General features: G+C 35.7%; 1 protein-coding gene across 6 annotated transcripts in view; it reads right to left on the bottom strand.

The window, feature by feature from the left end:
- The window catches only part of PSPC1 (paraspeckle component 1), a 52,999-nt gene that overhangs the window by 4,083 nt on the left and 23,599 nt on the right, over nt 1-25,317 (bottom strand). Inside the window, exons 7-9 of one of the 6 annotated variants that reach the window (XM_057399687.1) lie at nt 21,011-21,068; nt 16,903-17,072; nt 13,033-13,511 (exon numbers count right to left, since the gene is read on the bottom strand). The exons of 1 other annotated variant lie outside the window; for it this stretch is intronic. In XM_057399687.1, coding sequence (XP_057255670.1) covers nt 13,326-13,511; nt 16,903-17,072; nt 21,011-21,068 — 414 coding nt within the window. In that variant the 3' untranslated portion in view covers nt 13,033-13,325. Of the gene's footprint in view, nt 1-6,461; nt 7,107-13,032; nt 13,512-16,902; nt 17,073-21,010; nt 21,069-25,317 lie in introns of those variants that run through there. 4 more of the 6 variants (XM_057399688.1, XR_008970958.1, XR_008970959.1 and 1 more) reach the window with 4 other exon arrangements.

Here is a 25,317-nt window from a genome sequence, read left to right as displayed (position 1 = left end):
CAGCACTGGAAGTTACAGAAGTCAGTTAAAATTTCATGAGCTTGATTTGTCAGATTCTAGAAATTGAGTGAATTCACCTACCACAGAAACATATGGCTGAGTTTGAAACAAATTTAGAGAATTTGCTGATTTACAGCAGATATGGTTAAACCAGCACAGCTAGCAAAGGGTTAAGCAGTAGCAGTACTGCTCTAGTGCTTTAAGGAAAGCCAGGACACCAGACATCATTGCACTGCACACTGCGCAAACAAGTTTACAACTGTGCAATCTGAGAGAACTACAAAGAAAATTTTAGACACATTTAAATAGGCATAGTTTCATCAATATCCTTTTAGTTTGATTTCAAAATATTTTTTAAATTGTTTTAAAGTAACAAAAATGTGTTTAGGCAAAGCCCAAGAGTTTTACGAGATTTTATGGTTTGAAGACTATAGAAAAATCAGCATAAAGTTTCTACTATAGAAAAACACATATACAGCTGAAATGTGATGACCTAACTAGTTTGAGGATATTATGGATCTTCTGAAAACTAAGGGGGAAATCTAGTTTCAAGGGAAACTTCCCTAGGTTATGCATAATCCAAACTTTGTCCAACTGAAAAAACAAGCCAACATTCCCAAGGAACTGTGAAACTAATATACTATGCATTTACTTCTGAGGTGTTAGTAATGCTGCTTTACCCAACTTTACACAATGCTCCCCATTCCCTCCTGGTAGGATTCCTTACCTGTTATTTTTGAAGCAGATGCCAAGTTAGGCCAGTGTCCTAACCTCCTCTTCCAAAATAATGACAGCTGAATTATGTTTGTGGGACTAAAATCTCTGAAGCCGTAAGACTGCTGGGGGAAAGGGCAGGGCAAGCTGTGGTCACATGGTCCTTATGAAGAGCAACAACTCAAGAGTCACTCCAAGAGCTTTCATCTTTGAAGTGTTTCATTTGAAAATGTAAAATTTAACACTAAGCAATAGATACAACTATGTTGAAATGACACTGAGTAAGGAAGCATTCAAATACCTAAGCATATCACAGAACTTTAATGTTAACTCATACGCAGTTCAATAAAGTTAAAGCTTTATTTACGTAACATAACAATGGAAGGGTTAATGTTGGAAGGGGCCTCTAGAGATCACCTGGTCCAACTTCCTGCTCAAGCAGGGTCACTTATAGCCGATGCCCAGGATCACCCAGGGCTATGTCCAGAGAGCTTCTGGTATCTCCAAGGATGGAGACTCCACAACGTCCCTGGCCAATTTGAGCCAGTGGTTGGTCACCCTCACATTAAAAACTTGTTTCCTGATGTTCAGACAGAGACTCCTGTGCTTCAGTTTGACCATTGCATCTGGTCCTGTCAAAAGATTCAGTCATTCATTGTGCAGTCCAGCAATTTCCTTCTTCCTGTACTAACTCTGCTAGGTGACAATTTTTAGCTCTGACTACCTCATGACAATACTAATACCAGCTTCTACCTTCCACCATAACAAAGCCATATTTGTTGGAAAAAAAAAATCTTACATTAGATTTCAAATACACAGAAAATGGAAGCTATTTCAGCACAAAACCAACAGAACAGCATTAATAAACTGCAGGGTATCCTGCAAATGCTATCACACATCAGTCCACCGACATAAATACTTACCTGTTTTTTAAAAAAAAAACACCATAAAGCAATGTTCAATAAAGGTACCATTTTTCATGAAAACTTGTGCTTTATAGAGATGAAGGCATTTACAGATGTTTCAGTATCACATAACTAGTCCTGGCAGCAAACCAAGCATGCACTTGCCCAGTCTAAGCAGGTTACTATTCAGACCTGGGCTAGAAGTTATGTGTAATGCCACCAAGGAACTCATGAGAATTTTTAAGGCAGAATACGTGGTGAGCTGAACTGCACAAAACCAAAGAGCACGGGTTCTCTGCTTGCTACTGTTGTACAAACTTCATTGCCGGGCAAGCTGGGATTCAAACATTGCTTTTTGTCTTTTCCTTGCTCAACTGGACATATTGCTGATGCTGCACCAAGATTTATCTCAACTTTCCTGTACCATTTTACATTCCTTATTTTAGAGAAAGTGGCTACTACCTGCAAGATAAAGCTGTTATTCCTACCTGAAGTGAAATGGCTAAGTAAATATCAAACATTTAAAAAAGCATTAAGCCTCAGCCCTTACACATGCACAGCTAAGGAAGCACCTGCCAACATGTAATGAAGAGGACCGAAAAGCACAATATTAGGAATAATTTCAAGTTTGAATAACAGATTTAACTATCAGGCATCTCAGTGTGTGTTAGGAATACTACTAAAATTAACTCTTCCACCACTTATCCCCCTCTTCAAATGTGACACTCCACTTGACTACAACTTTCTTCACTTGAGAACGAAGTACAAAGGCCTAATGATGAAACCATGTTTGCACAGGACTAAACCAAGACCACAGGGCACGAAAGAGTGAACTTCCTTTTGTTATCATCTTACATACAATTAGTTGGCATCACATTCAAGACTAAAGTATTTCAAATCAAAGTGACTCGCTGTTGGCACTATTTTTCACATTTCATTCAGATTTCAAGATGTAAGGTCATACTACAATTCTCACATTAAAAATATGCATTTAAAAATAAGTTATCAAAATTGTGTCAGGTGTCCAATTTGTAAATATCAACACATTAACAAGAAAATGGTTATGAACACAAGCTACAACATGTAAGTTGTTATTTATGTTACCTGTTTGTGGCTTTTGATGTACACAAGGAAAAACCACTCACTCTTAACACACTATAAATATTATTTGCTACGCTTTGAAAAAGAAACTCTGTATAAGCAAGCAGCAGCTTCTCCAACAAAGTCCACATTTCAAAACGAAGTTCTGTATAGTGAATGATACATCAATTTCTTTGAAAGGTTAAGAGAATAATTACATGTTACCAGATTCTTTCACTACTTTTTACAGACCATTTTAAGAAGAGCTCAGTCTGCTCTCCTATTCTGCTCAACCTTGTTCTTGCCTTCTCTTAACTTCATTTCCATCTTATTTTACAACTTTTCACCAACTTACTTTCACAGAGTTCTGCAAAATTTTGCATCTGATCATCATCTGATTGCTGAGTATGCTCTGACAGGGTATATTTATGCATGAATTTTGAGTGATTCTATTTTACACCATGTGCAAGCTAAAATAAATGCAGATATCCCAGTAGCTTAAAGATGAACCTCAGCACATTGAGGTAAAACCAGGTCTTTGCTTCTTTATTACAAAATGAGGGAATCAGACTGAAATAATCATCCAACATTCACTTTCCATAACAAATCTTGAATTATCAAAGGAATCTGGATGTAACCAGTTTGCATTTTTTGAAAGCTTGTATATACTATTTCTTACGCCTTGGCTCAGATCAATGCCTGGCTGAGAATACCACATCTGTAATTCAGGGAAATTAATGTTTGGGAGTGCACTGCAATAACTGAAAAGGAGTAAACTAAGATCACTGTAGCTGGGAGGAGCAAATACTGATTTAAGTGCCAGACCACCCTCAAACCCTAACTGCAGCAGCTACCACTGTGCAACTGAAATTAGGTGAGAAGAGATGAAGACTTTGAAAAGCACCTTTGTAGCCATAAAGGAACTTCATTAACTGAGGCAGGTAAAGTAACTGCCAGAACAACCAAAGGCACTATAATATTCCAAGTCCTGGGAAGGCTGACAGTCCTGGAGCTGTAGATGTACCTTATCAGCAGACAAGCAACCTCAGGTACCAAGTGTTCAACCACTCAGATCTATGTCACAATCAAGGCAAAGATGTCATTTTCCTGCAATTAGTGCAGAACCATGTTTTTGCCAGCAATTACATTTATCCAGGAGCTCTCGAATCTTGGCAGAAGGCCTCTAATGGAAGCCTCTACTGGCACACTAAGTTGTACATATTTGAGCTGCAGCTCTTTCCCAGCACAATTTGACTCATATACTTAGCCTTTCCCTGCATGTCATTAAATGTCCCACCTCTGTTCCTTTATGTAGACAAAAAAAAATTAGAAAATATAGGTAATTCCCCAATTACATTACTGTTCAACTGATCTTAATGAAACACAGGCTTTTAGACTTCTTTTGCCTACTAAAGCATGTATTATTTGCATTTTTACATTAAAATAGTTTCATGTATAGCAGAACTCTGAAAGAATATTTAAGAATTTTAGATGGGTTTTACCTAGATAAGTTTATCAAGTCATACTGGAGGGTTTTAATCCTATGGCAGCTTCCAGATTTTTAGAAGAGATTCTGAAAGATGAGGTCAAACCACATCTTCATTCTTTTCCACATTACTACCTCCCCTATCTGTAAATACATGAAGAGTACTTATCCACTTTTACTTTTCCGTATTAGCATTTCTACACACCTGTGAGTCAAGAAAAGGTACCCATTTATTATTTTGTCATGCATTCCGTCAATTACTGTCAACTAATTTATACAAAAGAAATTTTAATATTAAATTAACCCAGACCAAAGTTTTCTTTCTTCCCCTCAGAAGAGCCATAAATCTTTTCAGCAACACATTAGGTTAAGAATATATACGTGATATTCATGTACCAGCAAAACACATATGGAGAGGTATGCAATGACTTGCCAAATCATATGAATAACTGTTTTTTGTTTTTACTGTGTCTCTGACATATGATCATTTCCTTTAACCCACTTCCATCAAGTTTAGTATTACAACCCCCTGATAAAGTTTTATCTTTCACATCATCAGGAAACGTTAAAGAGAACCTGGAATACAGAACAGGAAACAAAGTCCTAAATCGAATACATAAGGATACCCAGAAGCGGGCTAGAAAGTCTTCAAAGATGAATGATCTGACCCAATCCTATATTTCCTATATTCAGTATGTCTTACTACTCACGTAAGTTCTAAAGCTTTGCAGAAGCTTGCAGAATTGTCACCATAATGCTAATAAATTTAGGGTTGAGTCACAATGCCCTCAATATGAGACCAGTGAAAGGTTCAGAGTTCAAATACTTCATAAATATGTAACACCTCTAGTAAAATAAAGCTTTCCCACCTTCTTTCAAAGGTACACCATTGAGCTTCCTTGACAGTGGGCAGTTTCAAAGATACCAGACTTTAACAATTTTGATTTTTTTTTATATCAATATGAAGATTCTACATTACCAGTTTTCCTACCTGAGACCTCAAGAATTAAGCAGCCTAGAATAATCAATCCCTTACCATCCCCCCAAAAATCTAGACGAAGACTGTCAAACCCCGAGTACTTCTGTCACTACTACAGCAATAAAGCAGAAGTGTATGTGTAGTATTAAGATTCTAGGCATAGTTTTAAAATCCGTATTTTCCAAAACTATCAGACATTTGGGAAATTCAGGTTTATGGTTATCTGGAAGAAGAAAAAGATACATGAAATAATTCATTTCCAACATAGTAAGAATAATGTTAAAGATCAGCTTTTACCCAGCTAGGCTTAAAGGCACAATGTATTCAGTCTTCAGTAACTATCATCACTCAAATTATCCTATTTCTGATGAATCCGTAATACATGTCAATATCCACAGTAAAGTATATCTGCCTAACCTAACCTATTCTATTTTAAGATGCCAACAATGAATTGAAACTTATAACTGGGTAAAATAAGACAACATTTCTTGTTAAGTGTTTATAGCAATGTTTTGCACAGTAGCCCCAATTTAAAAAGATGCATGTCCAGTAACATAACATAACAGCTCAGAATGCATGATTTGCATTTCCCCCCACCCCTCCCACACATCCCCCCACACCACCCTCCTGTGGTCTGGCTTTCAATACTCAATATAATTTTTAAAGCTTCACTTCAAAAATGATGAAACTCAAACTAATTTTTTTTTTTATGTTTAATACAACTTGGGGAGTTACAATACTATTCAGAGTAAACATCAAGTCAGTTGTGATTAATTTACTGTCTTGTACACATACTTGTGATTTAAACCAGATTATCCATGGAAACTGAACTACTTTTTTATCTTTACCATTAATACTGAAGTGAGCCACAAGCAGGTAAAAAAATCTAGAAGTAATCATACATGAAAGTATATAAAGTAATTTTATTCTCCTGAGCCAGCTGTCATTTTGGAAACTGTAAGAGGTATTCCAGACTTATGTTGACTTTCCTAAGAAGCACATCTTCATAACTTGATACTTTTTTCCCCATTTGTAATGGAAAAAGCCTATGCTGCACTAGACATGCAGAGTGAACACAAAACATAAAGCAAGCTTAGCAACTAATACCCCCTCCCCCCCCCAAGTTTACATAATACCAAACAAATGCTCTAGTACCCCCTTCTACAGACATTCACATTCAGCAGTGTGAATAAAATATGAAACTGTACACAGCTACGATGCAAGAATGATGTGGAACATGCATGAAGTGGTGCTACAAAAACTACACAAAGCAATGATAAAGCAAAACTATACATGGCAATGATAAACCAGCACATACACCAAAATGGGTATAAAAGCACAACCATCCCAACTGCCAAGGTGATGTTTTTCATTTTTAAACCAGTAAGTCAATAAGACAATTATTTCATACATTTCCTTTCAAAAATCTGAACATTCAGGTTTTGAAATGTAGTGGTTACATTCTTCACAAACTAAGGCAGAAACTTCATTTGTATTATTTGGCACAGCTCTGGTTCTGAAAATGTCAGATGTGGAACTGCTACTGATAAAATGCTGGAAGTTCTAGAAGCACAACATTCCACACTACAACAAAACTGCAGATGAACTACTGTTTATTAATTTTCTTCCTTCTGTGCCTTCTGGAAAAGGCTTTTGACATGAAGATGATTAAAAACTGGAGCTGCAGCTTACCTTTCATATGCTCTGTCCCTTAAAAGTGGAGCATAATATATGGAACAACGCAGTGCTATTGTATCAAAGAACGAGAAAGTTAGCATATTAAAAGACATCTTGTAACTGTGGTACATATTTTTTTCCAAGAAGAAGTACACTTGAACAGTCTTGCTTCTCTAAAACAACTGTGTGTATCATCTGTCCTGGAGAAATTGTGAAGAACACTATTTTCCATATTTTACTGGCTTGCATGCAACCTTCTTGGCAACTGCAGAAAGTGAACAGACAGATCAAGCTCACATATAATTTGGCTCAACATTTTAGTGTATGGGGTTTTCTTCATTACTTCAAATACTTGTCCTCTTGAGTCATCACTAAGAACGTAAAACACAACTGTGCTATTCAGACATCTTAAAGCCCTCAGCACAGTTCTTCTCTGTTTGTTCTAAATTATGTATTTCTAAGAAGTACTGAAAAGTCATCCAAACTCACTTTGTGAGAAAGTATGGGCAACTACACTCTCTACGTGGCATGTAGAGTCAGCCCAAACTAACCTAAATCCACACAGCCAAGAAAAGTCTTGTACTGCCCACTCCTTGGTGTTCTTTCCTTCCACAATGAAATGAGCAGAATAGAGCAGAATTTTCATCGGGATTTTTTTACTCTGCTCGCTGCATGGGCACAGAGATGCAAGGGTGGCACAAAAGCAGGCAGGAAGCATGACCAAGCAGCAATGAGGGCAAAGGGCTATGCCTATCTGCAGCAATGCATGTACTGCATTATTATTTTACACACAAAGATTCCAACTTTTCCATTTAGCATACATTAAATAATTTGTAAGCAACTTGAAAGACCACCTCCTGCAAGCAGTTCACAGCTGCATTCTACAGTACTGTGACAGCTGATTTATGTAGGTTTCTTTCCTGCAGTTTTCACTAAATAAAAATATGTAAAACTTAGTAAAAGCACTGCAAAATAAATCCTTTTACAGCAAATAATGAATGGCAAAAACTTTTTTTTTTTAAAGAAACATTAAAATGCCCTAAACACTAAGAGCAAACAGCTGCAAAGAAAGTTACAATAAATCATGGGGTTTACAAGTTTTTAGATTTATTACATTTCCTCTTCCAAATTGCTTACATATTTGTGGTTTCCTACCCTGCTTAAGTATATGTGGTTATTTAATGAAGGAAAATCTGTTTTGCTTGGCAGGGGTTGGCAATGGAGGGGCTATTTAGGGAGGAGTGTTTTGTTGGTTAGTTGCTGGTTTTTTGGTTGTTGGTTTTTTTTTGGTTTTTTTTTTTTTTGTGGGCTTTTTTCCCCAAATAGTCACTGAAAATAAATTTTTTCTCCCTTTCACATAAATACATACATTGAAATTAAGGGAAAAACGTAATGAAAATACCTTAATCCTATCACACAATTACTAAACAATTTCTGTTTGATGCTTCTCTGGTTATGAGACACAAATGCAAGACCAGATTGTCACGGGTTTGATGAAAGGCTAACGATGTTAAAATCAGCTGCTTTGTACTTACAACAACATGAGGTGCGTATGCTGTATACAGTTGCTGTATTCAGTCACAAAAATCAAGTTCTACAGAACAATTTCACACCACCACCACAGGAGAAACATCCAACTACAGTGACCCCACCTTATAATCCATGAATATTAAAATATTTTTAGAATATTACTTCATTTCAGTTTTTTTTTGTCCTTGGCCATCTGCACCCCACTAAACTCAAAGTTTAAAACACCCAAGTCATTCATGTAACTGGTACTTCGTTAACGGTTTTCATGTACAACAAGCTTTATTTTTGTGAAGCTACTGGAGATAGAAAAGTAAACCATGTATCTCCCATTTTTATTACTTTATTCCCCCTTTATTCCCCCTCCCCCATCTTTTTTCCATTTACATACAAGACCCTTCACACTTATTCTCAAGGTTCTACACAATTTTTTTTTTACTGAGAAATTCAAGGCAAGAACATTATCTTTATTCTCACTGTGCTTCTTTCAAGTCAAGCACTTCACGTCCCGCATACAGTTAGCATGTAAATTCAATCCAATTATACAGCTAGGCGTTACTCTACAGAAATTAAGACATAAAAGCACACTAGTAAAACTGGGAACAATACAAGTTCTAGACAAACCATTCACCAAAAAAAATGGAAAAACCTCACCAACATGTGTATGCAATAACACAGTTAAGGTCCTTTTGAATCTCATACCTCATTATGAGCATTTTGTCCTCTATTTGGGGGAATCCATACAAATCAGTTAGTTCTTACCCACACTTACATACTCACATAAAGATGTTTTTTTCTTTTAATGTGATGTGGGTATAAAATAATCACTATATGAAAGCATTTTTTAAATGGTTTTACCTGGAAGTATACTATGCTTATTTGTGAACTCCAAGCTTTTCTGAATTGTTCCTTCAAATTAGGAAGGAAAGGTTGCTGCTCTAAAATGCTCTTCTGAAGAAACCTTGTTGCTTTTAGAAGACAGACTGAGGTCATTAATATGAATATTAGTCTCAATTTAAGGAAGTTCGAGATGGAAAAGACCTATTAAATCTACCCCATTGAAAATGAACACATTGAGGGTTTGTTTCCACACATTTTAAATAACCTGAAGTATTGTTTTAATGAAAATTTAATATTCAGTTTATGTATTCTACAACTTACATTTTGAAAACAGATAATTTTTATAAACTCCACTACTTCATGGATTACCATAAAAACCTGAAATACCAACAGCTATGAATTTCAAAATATTTTATCTGGAAAAACCCCAAAACACCACCGCATATTTCTTCATAACAGCAAAATGCCAAACTGGTGAGACCACCTACTAAGACTAAATATATTCTACAGTATATCCCAAAGGGCAACAAAATGCCAATCTAACAGGAAAAAATCATACCTGACATCAGGTATCGTGAATTTTTTGTCAATCCTCCTCACATTTCATTAATTTTTAAGAAAGCAAATTTTGGGGGGATAATTCTCCATACACAAGAGATGCTGGATGCAGGATCCGTAAAGTCACCTATGAACACACACCACTTCAAGCCTCATGAATGGGATTGAGAATCCCTTCACAATTGCAGTCCAATGTAAACTGACTCCACCAGTTGCTATGGAGCATTCCCTGCTGTTTTAATAGTGTAGTTACAGTTTATTTTGACTTGTCACTGGGAAAGGAAAAAGTAAAATCCAACCTTTTATACAAAAATTTGTAAGTTTGCAAAAAACTTAGCTCCTACAACATGCTTAAGTAAACTGAGCTTCATGCCACCAGAGCACACCACTCATTTGCTGAACATCTCACTTCAAAGCATATTCTCCCTTCAAAAGTAATAGTAAAGCTTTGCTGTATTTAACTGTTAAAATTGCGTTTCACATGAAAATCAAGCAGTTTAGATTGAAATTTCAGGAGTGATGTAAAAATCTAAGTTCAACCAAAAGTCACATTCAAAAGTGAGTGCACTGTAGTCACACCCTTTCCAAGCTTACTTGTTTTCCCTCAGCATGTAGCAGAAAGTCAGAACTCTACTGTGATTTTTAGTCAAAGTGACCACAGTTAAGAACTTCAGTACATTTGTACACAGAAAAAAATGTTGAACTGACTGGTGAGATGAGGAACAAGAAAAATTAATCACTTCCAGCACATGGGCAGTACCTTCAAGCGAAAATGCTGCCTGGTTCCATCTAGATACCATTTTTAAGAAACAAACTGGAATCATTCCTTTCTTAACCAAATTATATGTTTATCGCATAGCTAGAGTCAGTTACTGCCAATTATGGCAAAACAAAAGTCACTGCCTTTATAGTTGAGCTGTATACAATCAATATGGCCAGGCAGCCCTACGGAAGCTTTTATTAAGAGCAGAATTTGGCAACCTGTAATCAGCTACAAAAGGCATTCTGCAGTGAATCTTGAAAGTGTGCCCAAATTCAATATTTCAGTATTTATTCTTTAGGACTTATAAGCTTGGTTAATGGATATTTAAAGAGACTAGGTGATTTTCTGCAATAAGGACAGCAAACAAACCCACTGCTACTACGCAGCAGAGCCAAGTCAGAGTTCTACAGGGTAGCTCATAACTATGGAATGAAAATCACTAGTATTAATTAAGCTCTACAGTAACTTTCAAATACAGACATACTAGCAAAAATGCAACATGTACTTGAAATAGCATAAGGCTGGCAAGGCAAGAATGAACCACTTCTTGAAGGTTTGGTATGTTTAATATACTTCTGAAGCATACTGACATATTACAAGACTGAGGGTGTATATATCTAAACAAATATATAGGAGTTAGCCAAAAGGCCTGAATGCCACAGCCTTTTCCTTTGAAAAACTGAAGAAGCATCTTGAATCTATTTGCAAGTTATATTTCAAACATTTTCCCCTTACAGCTTGACAGTTTAGAACTACCCACTCCTATACTTTCTCAACCCCCTCAAAAAGAGCAGAAAATTTGAGACAAAAGTAATCTAATATTTAAACACCTTACTAGACACCAATGTAAACTGCATTTTCAAGTGAATGCAGTACACCAAAGCACAGCCCTTACACAGTTGCTATATACAAACACTAGTTCACATTTGGGGGGGGGGAGGCAATTTTCCCAATTACAGAGTTTTAGGAAAGGTATGTTAAGTAAAACCAGTTGCAGGGTTGGAGTTGTTTTGGAAGAACAAGTGCTGTAACATGGCATATCTATCAAAGAGGGAAAAGAATATTTCAGCCTTCATATCTTACTCACTACTGCATTACAAACTATGAAGTGTGGCATGTATCTCATGTATCAAGGAAAAAAGGACAACATTAAAGACAGGCTAGAACAAAAATGCTTAGCAGTTACAGATGTCACAAGAGAGGACTTACACAGTTGATAACACCTGAACCATATGAAAACAACCTCTTAAACCCATATAACACTGGCAATTTAAATAACAGTACTTCCAAAATGCCAGCAATGCCACAATTTTACTGTCACCCATTTGCTCACAATTCAAATTCACCAGGATCACCACTGCAATATTCACTAAGCAGTAACACACATACGCTCTCTGCTTCTTGCATCCCATGCTTTGAGCTATGTACATACCATTTCGATGTAACTAGGGCACCAGGTTATCTCAGATCAGTTTTAAGCAATTTACTGTCACAATTCATGCAGATGAATTTTAGTAATTTCTATTTCTGAATAAACATGAGTGAACTGATAAAAACAGAACACTAATCTCACAACTACCGCACACAGGACAAAAAAAAGCAATAATAACCAAAAATATCCCTACTCTCTTGCGAGTACAGGAATAGAACCAATAGGTCTTTTCCATCATCTTCCATGACTTACAAAATCTGAATCATAACAAACTTCTTGACAGCCTGATCATCTTTATCTTAAAACTCAACCAGCAAATCTAGCCTGAGACATGTTGGCAATGGATATTTTTCAAATTCATCCCTCTGTAAAATATCAAGAATATTCATGTGCAATCCTTTTAAATGCATATTACTCTACTATAGTGAACAATTATTTTAACTGGACAACACATACTTGCCTCCTAATTAAAACAGTCAATCATTGGTAACAGACTTATTTCTATTCAAACCACATTGGGGGAAACATACCTATAATAATGCATTACACAGTGAAAGGCTTTAAACCAGCTTGCACAAATGTCTCCTTCTTTGCAATGGCAATCAACAATCAGTAGAACACACAGATGTCACAAGTTTTTTCTTCTGTAGAACTATGGTTTAGGTAAACTCATTCATACTGTTATGAGTAAAATACACATACGTTCAGATTCTTTTTCCAATGTGTTCCCCACCCCCCCCACCCCCCCCCAGTTATTCTCGTAATGTGGGTAACAGATACACTCCATTGATAAGCTTCTTGTGACTAAGTTTGCAAAGGGAGACTAAGATGCAAGGACACAGTACCCTTAAAAACACTTTATATAAAATCTGATGCTCTTCAAACAAAAGCAGTTGTGTTGTAAATTGTTCATGGTATGTACTGCAACATGCAGTTTAACTAAACAGATTCACTAAATAAGAAGAGAACTTTGATACATAGTAGAAACTACCTAAGAATGAAAATGATGCCACTTATAATTAAGCATAAAATTATTCTCACCCAGTATTAGTAATAACATTCCCAAAATCCTTTCAAGTTATTTTTATATTTTATTGCAATCAGATAACTGCACGTTTTACAGCATAGTCACACATTGTATTTTGCTAACAAACACATTGCCTTACATAATGATCTGCATCATTTCTGCTCTATACTACAAAGCCTATGACTGAATACAAAAAAAGTTTTACAAAAGAAACTGTTGGGGTTTTCTTAAAGACTACAATAACAATAAAACCGTTTCCAGATAACAGCTAAAATTGTAAAGGCATATCACTGTATAGTTTTACTGGAATTCTAAACAGTAAGGAATGAAGTAAGTTTTAGTATCTGCGACGCTTGTTAGGTCCTTCAAAGTTGCCCCCTGGGTTTCCTCTACCAAAGCCACCAGGTCCACCACTCACGGCACCTACACCACTCATTGGCGGCTGAGGAGTTTCAGAGCCCGTTCTACTAATCAGAGGTGAACCCATCTGTGATGGACCTCCTTGAGGGAATCTCTCATTATGCTAATACAAGTCCATTTGGAACCATGCCAAATGTGAGTTACAACAAAAACCACAAGTGATGTTGTCATGAAGTTCAGCAGATAGTCCAGCAGAATCAGGATCACACATAAAGGGAAGAAAGGAGCAATTTAATTAGTTATTATGGAAAAAGAGCTGGAAATTAAAGAGTGCTTATGTTATGCTCCAACTTTGTAAAGTAAATTAAAAACTTAAGACCAACTCTGGTGTCAAATGTAACTTCATCCTTTCGAGCACATCTGAAGCAATATATATTCTCTATGTAACAGACAGCAAACAGTAACCTGAGCCCTGTTCTGCCTTTGATACATACTATAATGCTTCCCCCTTAAATACATCACAGAAACATTGTCAAATTACAAAAACAAAAATCACCCCACTCAGCTTTTGTATTTATTTTTTGTATTTCTAGAAACTGTATGTTTATTCTTTCAATACTAATATAACCCAAATACATAAATACCCAGATACCTATGGGTATTTCCAGCCATATTACTCATCATTTTGTATGCCACTTTACAAATCTTCAGTTAGACTTTTAAAACACAGTCCAAATAAAGTGACACAACTAGTGACAAAATCCATAACTGGACTATGCTTAGTTTCCAAAAAAATTGATACGTATCTAAAGCTTAATCTGCGGTATCAATACAAGATGAAAATCCAGTTAACGTTCAACATTTAGTTCCCTTTGATCTGTGCCTAATACCAATAAATGTATATGTGCTTACACACATGTATTTGGCTATAGCAATTAAGAGATAAACCAGAAAACATGCATCTGAGCATTTACAGTTCAGTATTCATGAAAGTGTTTAAGAACAGAACCCCACATGATAAAATTTAAAACATTAACCCAACAAACCAACCATTAAAAGCACTAATATATGGTACAATCACATCTTGAAATAATTCATCATTCACCTGATTGAAGACAGTTATGCTTTCAGAAGAAATTCCTTTTGTACAGAGATCTACCTTAACTACCCAGGTATTCAGAGTTCAACAAGAACATTCAACACTAGCACTTTATACGCCTGAATCAGAGAAGAATTCTTCTGAAAGTCTAACTCCAGTAATAGTAACAGACTTCAACAGTTCTAGAGTCTGCTAATTCATATATATATATAAAATTTTAAAACAGCGTTATATCTATATAAAAACAAACGCACCTTAAATCATGCTTGTATATACGTGCAATATTTAAAAGTTGACTTTGCATACTAAAAACGTTAACAGCTGCATAAATATCTACTACTGCCCCAGAGTACCTTAAAACCTGTAGCACTGGTTAAAAATTATTTAAAATATTATCTTTAACTCATGCCAGCTTGTTAGTGATGGAGCTGAACTTCAGCAAATAGGAGCTTATGACATACTTCTAATAATTTTTATCATTTGACTTGTGGACAAAAAGTCAAATCCTCTTTCCACCAAGGACCCCTCTCTCCAGAGGTTTACCTATTGTTTACCTACAACAAAAAGGGGGGCTGCAGAAGGAAGAGCTGTTCTTCAAATGTTATTTTCAAAGACTATGTTTCAAAAGACTGCAGTGGAACAAAACTGAGATTGCGCCAACCTTCCCCTAAAAGACTTCTGAAGAACATAAAATTGAAATTAACAAAAAATTATAAACTGTATTTCTGGTCTATAAAGCATATTCTCCATTTCCCTCAGTGGAAACTGAGGTTAACTCTTACAGGGCTTACTTAGAAAGCCCTCAAGGGATCTTTAAAGTGTCATGCCAACAACAGCAAAAACACCGTTTGGCTGTGCCTTTCATTAGGGGCCTGCTCCCAAAATTAAAGATGACCGAAAGTCCAAACTGAAAACAAACAAAAAATCCCACCCAAACAACCCAAGAAACAATCCCCCAAACAAAATCCCACAAAACAAACAAACAAAACCCAACACAAAGCAAATATCTTATTTGTCCTTCAGTAGCATGCAGAAGAAAATGGTATTAAAAAAACTTAAACATGCACTTTGAGTTGTCAGTATATTCCCTACATTTCCATACCTGGAATGACTTTATGTAGAAAAACAACAGTTTGAGATAGATACCATGATTTAAGATAACATGTTTCTTTTCCTTATACCTCTTTTTCCATGCCTGTATAATCACAGAAGAATGTTCCAGGACACCAGTGCAGAGCGGTCTCCAGAAAAAGCATCTCTGAAAACAGCATTTTGTGAAAAGCATCCCCCTTCCCCTCCCCCCTGCTCTACAAGAAATGATACAAGTGATAAAATGAGCTCACTTATGATGTGAAGTGAGATCTTCTCCTTCAACTGGTAAAGACCAGACTCATTATGTATAATAATACATATTTTTGATTTGCTTAATCAAAACCTAATTTTCCTGTAAGGAATGAAGAGCTTTGTCTAAACTTCATTATACAGATTACTCAATCGCAGACAGGTACTGCTGAAAAGGCATATATAAAAGTATAGCTACAAAATGCTTGTGTTCCAATAAAACTATAATGCAATTGCTGTTTATACTCATTTATATCACACCACCACTAGAACATCCCAATATCTATTTCCAGAATAATACTGAAAAATGTGTGAAAAACAGATTAAAAATTATACAGTTGTTTTTCTACATAAGACATTACAGGCAGGAAAAGTGCTGGCTATGAGAACAGAGCAAAAAATGGCTAGTACTTTAACTGCATCCCAATGGCGTATCTGCTGTTAATAAAAAATACTAGATCTATACAAGACATTCCCTATCACCCTTGGCTACTGGGCAATACTGTTTTTCCTCTGCTGATATGACAGTTATCCCTAACAGCTGCTGGCACACTTATTTTCTAAGTGGCATAATTACTGTCATAATCTCATGCTTTCAATGGTGTTAGAAAGGAAATTCAAAACCCACTAAAGTTGCTTTAAGAAATTAAACAGTTTACACAAAGATATCTTCACACTACACAGCTTCCGACATTGAACTGTTCATTGAAAAACTCAACAAGCTAATACACTGAATTTAGTTTTACAGAAACAGCCAATGCCTAAATTTACACATTACTCTGATAAGTTGTTCCTTCTTCATTTCACAGAAATGAGTTTTTCTTAACAGGTCATACAGGCAAAATTCTCCCATGTGTGCTATACATTCTAATCTCAATTTAAAGTCTGGTTACTGATCAAAGAATTCGCCTTGCTCCCAAGTAGGATTTTCATAGTAATATCAAATAGATTTCCTTTTCTGTTGTAGTCATTTACGTAACAAGTTTTATCAAGTGCTTTTAACAGTTTCAAAATATGTAACATGTGCTCACTCAGTGTGAAAATATCTTTGGTAACAAAAATTGGCCATGAGACATGACAGCTATTCAAAGTAATTAAATTTGTGATACGTTACCACTGTTCCATTATCTGGCATCATTGGTGTTCCCATATTTGCAGCTCCTTCTGGTCCCATGGAAGGACCAGGACCCATTGCAGGGCCAGGTAAAGTTCCTCTGTTGTTCATATTCATACCCATCATTGGAGGAGGGCCTTGGTTACCAGCAGGTGCTGGGCTAAACGCATCTATGCAAAACAATCTATACTTAGAGCTGTCCTATCTGAATTTTACAATAATAAACAAACAATTTACAATATTTAAAAAGCCAAATGTACAAGACTTCCAATACTTGAAATAATACAAAAAAATTCTTTGAGACTGTACATTTATTTCAATCATCTGCTTTTAAACAGATTTTCGTTAATCTCTGATATTTTGCATTGCACAATCTGCCTCACGCATTTGAGAAGCCTGAACTTTGGAGCTAAACATAGCTGTACGATTTCTGTACAGGAACTGAAGTGTTCATATAGCATATATATGCAGTATACACACCACAAGCAAAAATCTCAAGTGATTTTGCAGTAACTGGCAGCTGTATAAGGCAGCTTGGCTCTTTAGGGATGATAACATAATATACCAGTATTATGGTAACTGTATATATATTACATTAGTCTAAGGTCTAAAAGCAACACTAGAGATGGCACTCAACATCAGCCTCCTCCAAAATTCTGATTCACAGTAAGAGGCAGGAAAAAAAGCTTGAAAACATCTTTTGAAGGAGATCATTTATATGATAACACTGTGCTAAGAAATACCATTCTTGCCAGTACCCATTATCAAACTCAACAGGTTTGTAAAATTGCCTTCACAGCATTTTCTTGTAATAAAAAATGGAAAAAAAGTCTCATTATACATGCACTGTTTACATCTGCTTAAAGATGTACGAAATACAAACAACTTCAGGACTGGTGCTGATGCACTGTTGTTTCCCCCTGCCCCCAACAATAATCCAGCCTTCTCAGTGCCAAAAGATTTCGTGCATCCAAAATTTGATAAAGGAAAATGACATGCCTCCAAATCCAGCGTACATTTTAAGTCATGACAACATACAAAAATAACAAGAAACATGACATGTTGCTAGTCTAAGAAACTTGTTAATTTTTATTTCAAAAGTCACCCGCTCACCTCTCTTCACAACTGTACTTACTTTAGTAGGAACTTACTTTTAATCATTGTAAGCAGGCCATTCACCACAGACAGAGTATTATTATCTCCAGGTATGCAAAACTGCATCTTTATTACTTGCCCCGAGTACAAATACCACAGCAGTCAGTGAAAGCACTGCACCCAAGACACTGCTGCTAAAATTGCTGACCTCAGCTGGATCATACATATTACGCCAACTGCAAGCTCCTTAGCAAAAACAATCAATGCAATACAGTAGCACATGTGAAGTGCTAAACAAGATTATTAGAAGCAAGAGAGAAATATCCTGCAATTTTGAAATGCAGAACTCATTTGATTCTAATAATGAGAAACTCCAGGACCTCTCTCTATAGCACTAAGCCAAAACAAAGGCGTACACAAGACAGATGCTTCTGACCTATCCACAAGCATGTTAATGTAGCAGGTAGAAGACTGTTAAAATTTAAGAGAACTACAGTTAAATATACCCTAAAACTGTTTTTTAGCATTCAATGACTAAATATAGAAGGAAAAAGAGACATTTAAACTTCCAATATGTGGCTAAACCTTTGTTTTCAGAGGGTAGAAGTACTCTCCAGGACTATCATAATGGCAGTGCTTCCTGCTGGTAGTAGTGCCATTAACTAAAAGCAGTCAGTGCTCAATTACATGCAACTGGCTTGCTTTCCAACCTAATTAAATTCAGCCAGCTGGCCACACACAGGTAGTGTTCATTTATCCTTCAACTGTAACAAGGGTTTATCCTCTGTATCACACAAATACACCCACTTTGCTTCCAGGATGCTGTATCTATCAAGCCTCTATAGTATTAAGCCAGTTTCAGGCAGAGTCAGCTCTGACAGTACAACTAGGGAGTGTAATGCAAGGAGAGAGGGGGGCCCTCCATGATGTCAGCAAGAGACTACAGTGGCACTACAGCTGCACCTTCGAAGTTCTCCTAGCTCCAAAGCAGACTCTATGATCTAACCACTTGATTGCCTGTTCTTTTTGGTAGGACACTGATGTTACCAGTTAATTCACCGGACCTGGTTCAGCAACAGATGGAAAGCAGTCACCAGTACTCATGCCACAATGTCACAGATGTTAAAAAAGTCTTTTTCTGCAATCTCAAGGGCTGAAAACGTACACTTCATCAGAACTGCACATGACAAGGCCTAGCACAGCTGGCAACAAGCCATAATCAATCCTCATCAGGCAGACACATTTAAAAATATTCCTTTCTTTTTCCATATGGAAAAGTTTATGAGCAGCACTTAGCATTATAAATCCAGTTAAATGCTACACCAAGGCACACAGATTTTCTCAGAACTTGTTTGCCGCAAAAATCAATGTAAAAATTACTGGTCCTGCACAAGTCAGCCCAATACCAACTAAATTCGTCACAAGGGTAACTTGCTTTGTAATGGCACTATGCTGAAGGTATTTCCATTACTGAAGATAGTCCAGCTCCCCACTGTCCCACACAATTTTTGGGGTCAGGTCTTTTGGTTGTAGTGGTGGGCTTAACGTGCTGGAGAAAAAAAAACCCTCTACAACAATCTAACCTAAAATCCAGATACTATCAAAACAAACACTATCGTTTTACCTATTTGCCAGGGGTATTTTTCCCTTTTTAAAACAGTAGTTCACTGTTACTGTGACTTCTTTTGGAACTACACATTTATTTCTAAGAACATTTGTATGAAGTGTAAAATCAAATCATAGCACAAAGCTTACAAAGCAAAACTATGAACACCACTCTTAAGCATTAAAACCTTGCAAGAAAGTGTCTGTGAACTGACTGATACAAATGCATATTTACAATCTCCATGTAAAAAGTCTATCTTGTGGATGTGGACAAATAAAGATCTGGACTTCAGCATCAATATTTACAAAGTCACCTAATTAAATGGAATTTTCAAGTAGATTGTAATGATCTGCAGAAGTAAAACTATAAAAAACTTAGTCCAAATTTATTCTTCAGATTATTTGTAGTTAACTTTACTCTTCCTTTAGAGTTACTTTTAAAGCCCTTCATCTTCATTGAAGAAAAAAAAAATAAGCAAGCCTGCAGTGATAAATGTGTCCCAATAAATGCAAGGAAATGGTAAATAATGTATTCTAATACCTGGAGATCAGATGCACTCATCTATAAATACACATTACTCAAAAGGTCAAGCAACAACATTTAGCAAGTTTTGTACGTACTTGCAAATTTAAATTACACAAGAATAGTATTAACTTTTCTTTAAATTATCACCTTAATTTATTCCAAATGAACATCAGGAAGTTTCCAAGGGAATATATATTGACAGTTAATACAGTTTAGTAAGATTTGGGTTTTTAAATAAATATTCTAAATTTCACTCTTGTTTAAAAGCAGATATTCTGGATAAGCAAGATTCCACACTGTTTCAGTCTGCATATACAGAGCAAACACCAATTATTAAGAATGTACTTTTCTAGACTTCACAGTAAGTTTTTAGAAGTGACAATATTTTAAGTCACAAAGGCAACTGAGGATATTTGCAAATATAGGCCTGCATAGATTAGTACAACACTAACCACGTTGTTCATTAAGCTTTTGTCAGATACATCAACAAAAGCTTACCAATTTTGAGCTCTGCATCATTTCATTGCATGCAATTGCAGTCCCAACTTCTCTGAATAGGCTGTCCACCAAAAGAATGCCAAATACTTTCTGAACAGATCAGTCAATTTCTATCAGATAATTTCTAGAGTATCAGCTTTCCCTGCCTTTTTGTTTCTCAACTTGCACATCATATTTTTCTCCCACAGGTATTTGAAGATAAACCTTGGGGGGGAAAAACAGCTATCTGGAAGCAAAGTATGCGTTGTTTGTTTCTTTTTTCCTAATACTGTTTACTCCTTTTTACCAGTACTTGTCACTAAATAGTAGTGCTTGAGTAACATGTACAGTCCCAAAGAAAAAGAAGTTTTACAATACAGAAGCCTTTTTCCTTCAGATCCCTACCTCCCATGTTTATTGCTCCACGAGGACCCATATCACCCATTCTCATTTCCTGTTCTCTCTGAAAGTAAACATAGTTTTCATGTCAACCTGTCATTCTTACAACTTAAAAACATTCCTAGTCACTCCATGAAAATAAAAACTTTCAAGTTTCAACAGTTTCCATTGATTACAAAAATGTACAAGGAATAAAGTTAACTATACTCCACTGTTTTTATAAGACGAAATGGAATAATAAGATCAATATAGCAATGCTGTACATTTCTGCATAATGATAAAGGTTAAATATCACAAGTTTCATTTATCAGACACAGCAGTCTAATACTCCTAAACAGTTATGTTATCAACTGCAAATGAATCCATCTTCACACAGTATTTTTCATTAATAATATTTACCTTTTAACTGTAAACAAAGATTTATTTATTACAGTATTACCTACAAGCCATGGTTCAATAATAAGTCAGTCTGGTTTCATGACTCACAAATGCTTTTACTGACTGGAAACCAAGCTCTGATGTGTTAAATTATGGTATTTAAATTCAATCTGACAGTTATCTTTGTTCAAATAGTTTTAACTTAACTTGGTGGCAGTACATTTTTTGCCGAGGTTTATCATGCTATTTCTCCATTAGCTCAGACACTCACCATCCTCTTTAAACCAGAATAAAAATGCAGTATCAACATAAACTCTATAACATGCATTTATATTAAACTGATAAATAACATGCCAAATTCATTTGATGCTCAGTCATCCAACAACAAATAGTTCTGACATTACTGACAGTGAACCATGGCCTGTTGTGAAGCAATACTGAAAAGGCAGTACCCAGAGTAGCAAAAATCATTACTCTGGGGAAAGAGAAGTACACTATTACCAATATTTCCAAGGTATTTTAGTATTACAGTTAACATCAGAAGGAACAAATTTCCAGTTCAACATGAAAATTAACGAAACATACCAAAATTCTCACTAATTTTCTGGAATAATGTTAAAGTATATTCCACTCAAGTGGACACAAGTGTGCTGAGAATAAGCATATCCAAAAAAAGTTATCTGATTCTGAAAAATCACTGCACTTATGATTTAAGAGTATTAATAGTTCAGATGTGCTTTGAAAATAATGCCATATACTAGGCAATTGTTTAAGTCTTGGTATAAACAACCTTTAAATGGAAATATTAATAAAAACACATTTACAGTTTCATGAACTCCTTTTCGTTCAGTCACATTCTCACACTTAAAGTATCTATTTTCATACAATTAAAGTAGCAGACACCAACATTCGACAGAGTCAATAACTTTGTAAAATATCCTGGTATGGGAAATTCTCATATAATAAATGACATAAGGTTCAGGTCCATAACTTTGTTACTGGTAACTAATATTTACCTAGAAAATGTACTTACAATAAGATTATACATTATCTTCAAAAGAGCATGGCTTAGTGTGAAGCAAAATAAGGCTTTGTAACCAGAAGACACAAACAGGTTTTAAGGTCCAGCTATGAAAGGCTGTTGATAAACACCAAGAAGGAACTCTTCTTCTGACCCTAGAAGCCATGTTAAAACTTTAAAAATGAACATGCAACTAACTTTGTCAAGCAGTAATGCCAACAGACATTTTAAATAAAATCAGCAGCCCTATTAGGATCAATCATACCCACAAATTGATACCAATGAGTAAAGTCACAAAATCAGCATACAACTTTGTCAACATTGTCTGTTTTTACTTCAGCCCTGACATGAAGAAGACACAGAAGGAAAAGTAGTGTTTCATCTCTAATATCAAAACCTAGTCCAACATGATAGAAAAACACCATGGCTGTAAGTTTACATTGACTGTGCATGCACACACGCGCATATGTGAAAACCGGACAGGCCACAAACAGCTAAGAGATACTCTTCAACTAACAAGGGAAAGTACCTTATTTTACATTACTGCATAGAACTTACTAGATGCATCTCAGGTTCAACTATAAGTCTGAGTTTGTCGGGATTTTTTTTAAGTATCGAAGGTACCATATAAGGCAGGGCCAAGTACAACAGCAGCTAGATACGGATTTTGAGTAGAGAGCTATAAAGCTGTACTAGTTATGAGAACTCATTTTCTTTGCAAAGGATAGAAGCATTGGCAAGCTATAACATACACTTTTTAAGAAAAAGCAATAAACCAGATCTTTTCTCATCCTGAAATGTTACCAGTCTTCAATTAACAGTAGGCTTAACAAGAGTGAGCGGTAAAACCTGCAATTTTTACTTTTTTAGTCTAGTCAAACCTGTTACAAAACCCAAAGTAATTATTCACTATTTTGTATCTTTAACTTTGGTGTTGAATCATTACAGTATAAAAAACATTCAGCTATAGAGTCACGATCCATAAATGCATCTTACAGTCTCTGCAACCTTTTATCTATTAACGTGCCTGCAAGAATTACTATTATTCCTACTGCTGCATATTCACACTTATCATGTTCTTTGAATTTTCAGCACAGGGAATATGGGAATTAACAAATATAAGCTAAATCCCCTGACAGAGAAAATACTCAATTTCAAACGTTAGTTGACAGCATAGACTATTAATGTAATTAAATGCCTGACATATTAACTATAAAAACATGTCTTTAGATAATTTGCCAAAACCTGTATTTGCAGGAGTCCAGATGATCACAAAAATTCAGTCCGATCCCCCCTATCCAGGACATGACACAATCATGTCCTAGCTAGCTATTTATTATGTGAGCATAAACAAGTTATTGCAGGTAGGTTAGGTCAACTATTCCATGGGTATTATCCACAGTATGACAGAGGAAGGAATACCAACAGTTAGGACAGAGTAGTAGAACCAATGCTGGTTGATACTCAAGCCCTTTGCAGAAGATAACAACAGCATTATCTTCTCAGTGCTTCTTTTTCCTCAATATGTGACTGCCCGTTCTTCTGTTGAGTAGCAGCCTGGTTTCAGCCCCTTCTCTGAAGGCATTCATAACTAACCATAACAGGGGTAAGCTGAGCAGCAAGAGAGGACTAAACTTATACTAGAGAAATATAGGGAGGCAATTAATAGCTCTGAAGTCACCCGGTACCTGGGAAAACAACTTAAACTGAAAGAGAACAAGAAAAATTGATGATATGGACATTGGTAAACAGAAAGCCATAAGACAAAGAATGTGTAACAAAGTGTAATTTAACTTTTGAGAGATTAAAAACAAAACCAAACCAAAAAAAAACAGAAGCAAATAAAGAATAAGGTTCTTTTGTAAAAAGCTAATTGTCTAGCACACATCAAAAGAAAGCTTTCCATATTAATTCTGGTCCAGGATTCTTGTCAAATACTTCAGAACTCACTAATGCAAACAACCCTCAAGAAGGTCTGATTCATCCGAGTACTCTGCTTTTAGAAAAACTGCTACGATGGCAATTATTGCATTACACTTGCTAATTACATTAAAAATGAGATTGCCTTACAACTTCAACTCATTTTAACATCAACTGTAAAAAAGTAATCTACATAAAAACTTTACAGTTTTCAAATTACATCTATATTGTACCTTTTTCACAAGTACTAGAAACAAGATTTCTTGAGCAGCTGAGATATATAATGCACACTGTTCTTACACCTCAATCACTATTGATATCAATAGTCTAAGTATATAGAGAACTGCCAAGATGATTCTGCTGGGCGTTGTTTTTTTTTAAATATGGGTGTTTCCCAAATATATTAGGATTGTTTTTAATTCAGTCTCTAAACCCATGAAACTAAGGGTTTTGAAAAGACACCTAAGAACTGATATAGGAGAATATATCAGATGCAATTCACTTGTCATACTGAAAATAAAAATACAAGTAGCCATAAAAGTTGGTATTTTGTTAACTGACAAACCAATACTATTTGGTACTCCCAGAAGTAGGCCTCGCAATTGCACCAGCCTGACAAAAATTAAAAATCTTGTCTCCAAATGATGCAATATTCCTGGTAAAAATTCCTCTCAAGAAAATTATGGCATGGAATAAATATGACATACAATATTCTAGACCAGCAAAAAGCAAGGTAGCAACAGAAATATTAAGATAACAGATCACAGTTTTCTTCAAAGCATTTGTGGACACGAAATTTGCCTCCCAATTAACACTGAACTATTCACTCACCTTTCAGCTAAGGAATGGTGACCAAAATAACGCCAAGACACGGCATCAAAAATTTGTCTAATCAGAAAAAGAAGACTTAAACCCATGAACTTAAAACTTGTACATTAAAATCAGTAACTTAATTAGCACTTTATCTAGATTGTGTGTTTAGAGCAAAATGTAA

This window comes from Pezoporus wallicus, unplaced genomic scaffold (genome assembly GCF_028554395.1).
Source record: "Pezoporus wallicus isolate ANWC-B61680 ecotype Strahan unplaced genomic scaffold, APGP_CSIRO_Pwel_v1 scaffold_6446, whole genome shotgun sequence".
NCBI lineage: Eukaryota > Metazoa > Chordata > Aves > Psittaciformes > Psittacidae > Pezoporus > Pezoporus wallicus.
Note: the sequence above shows the minus strand (reverse complement) of the source record. Positions and strands in the feature narration are given on the sequence as shown.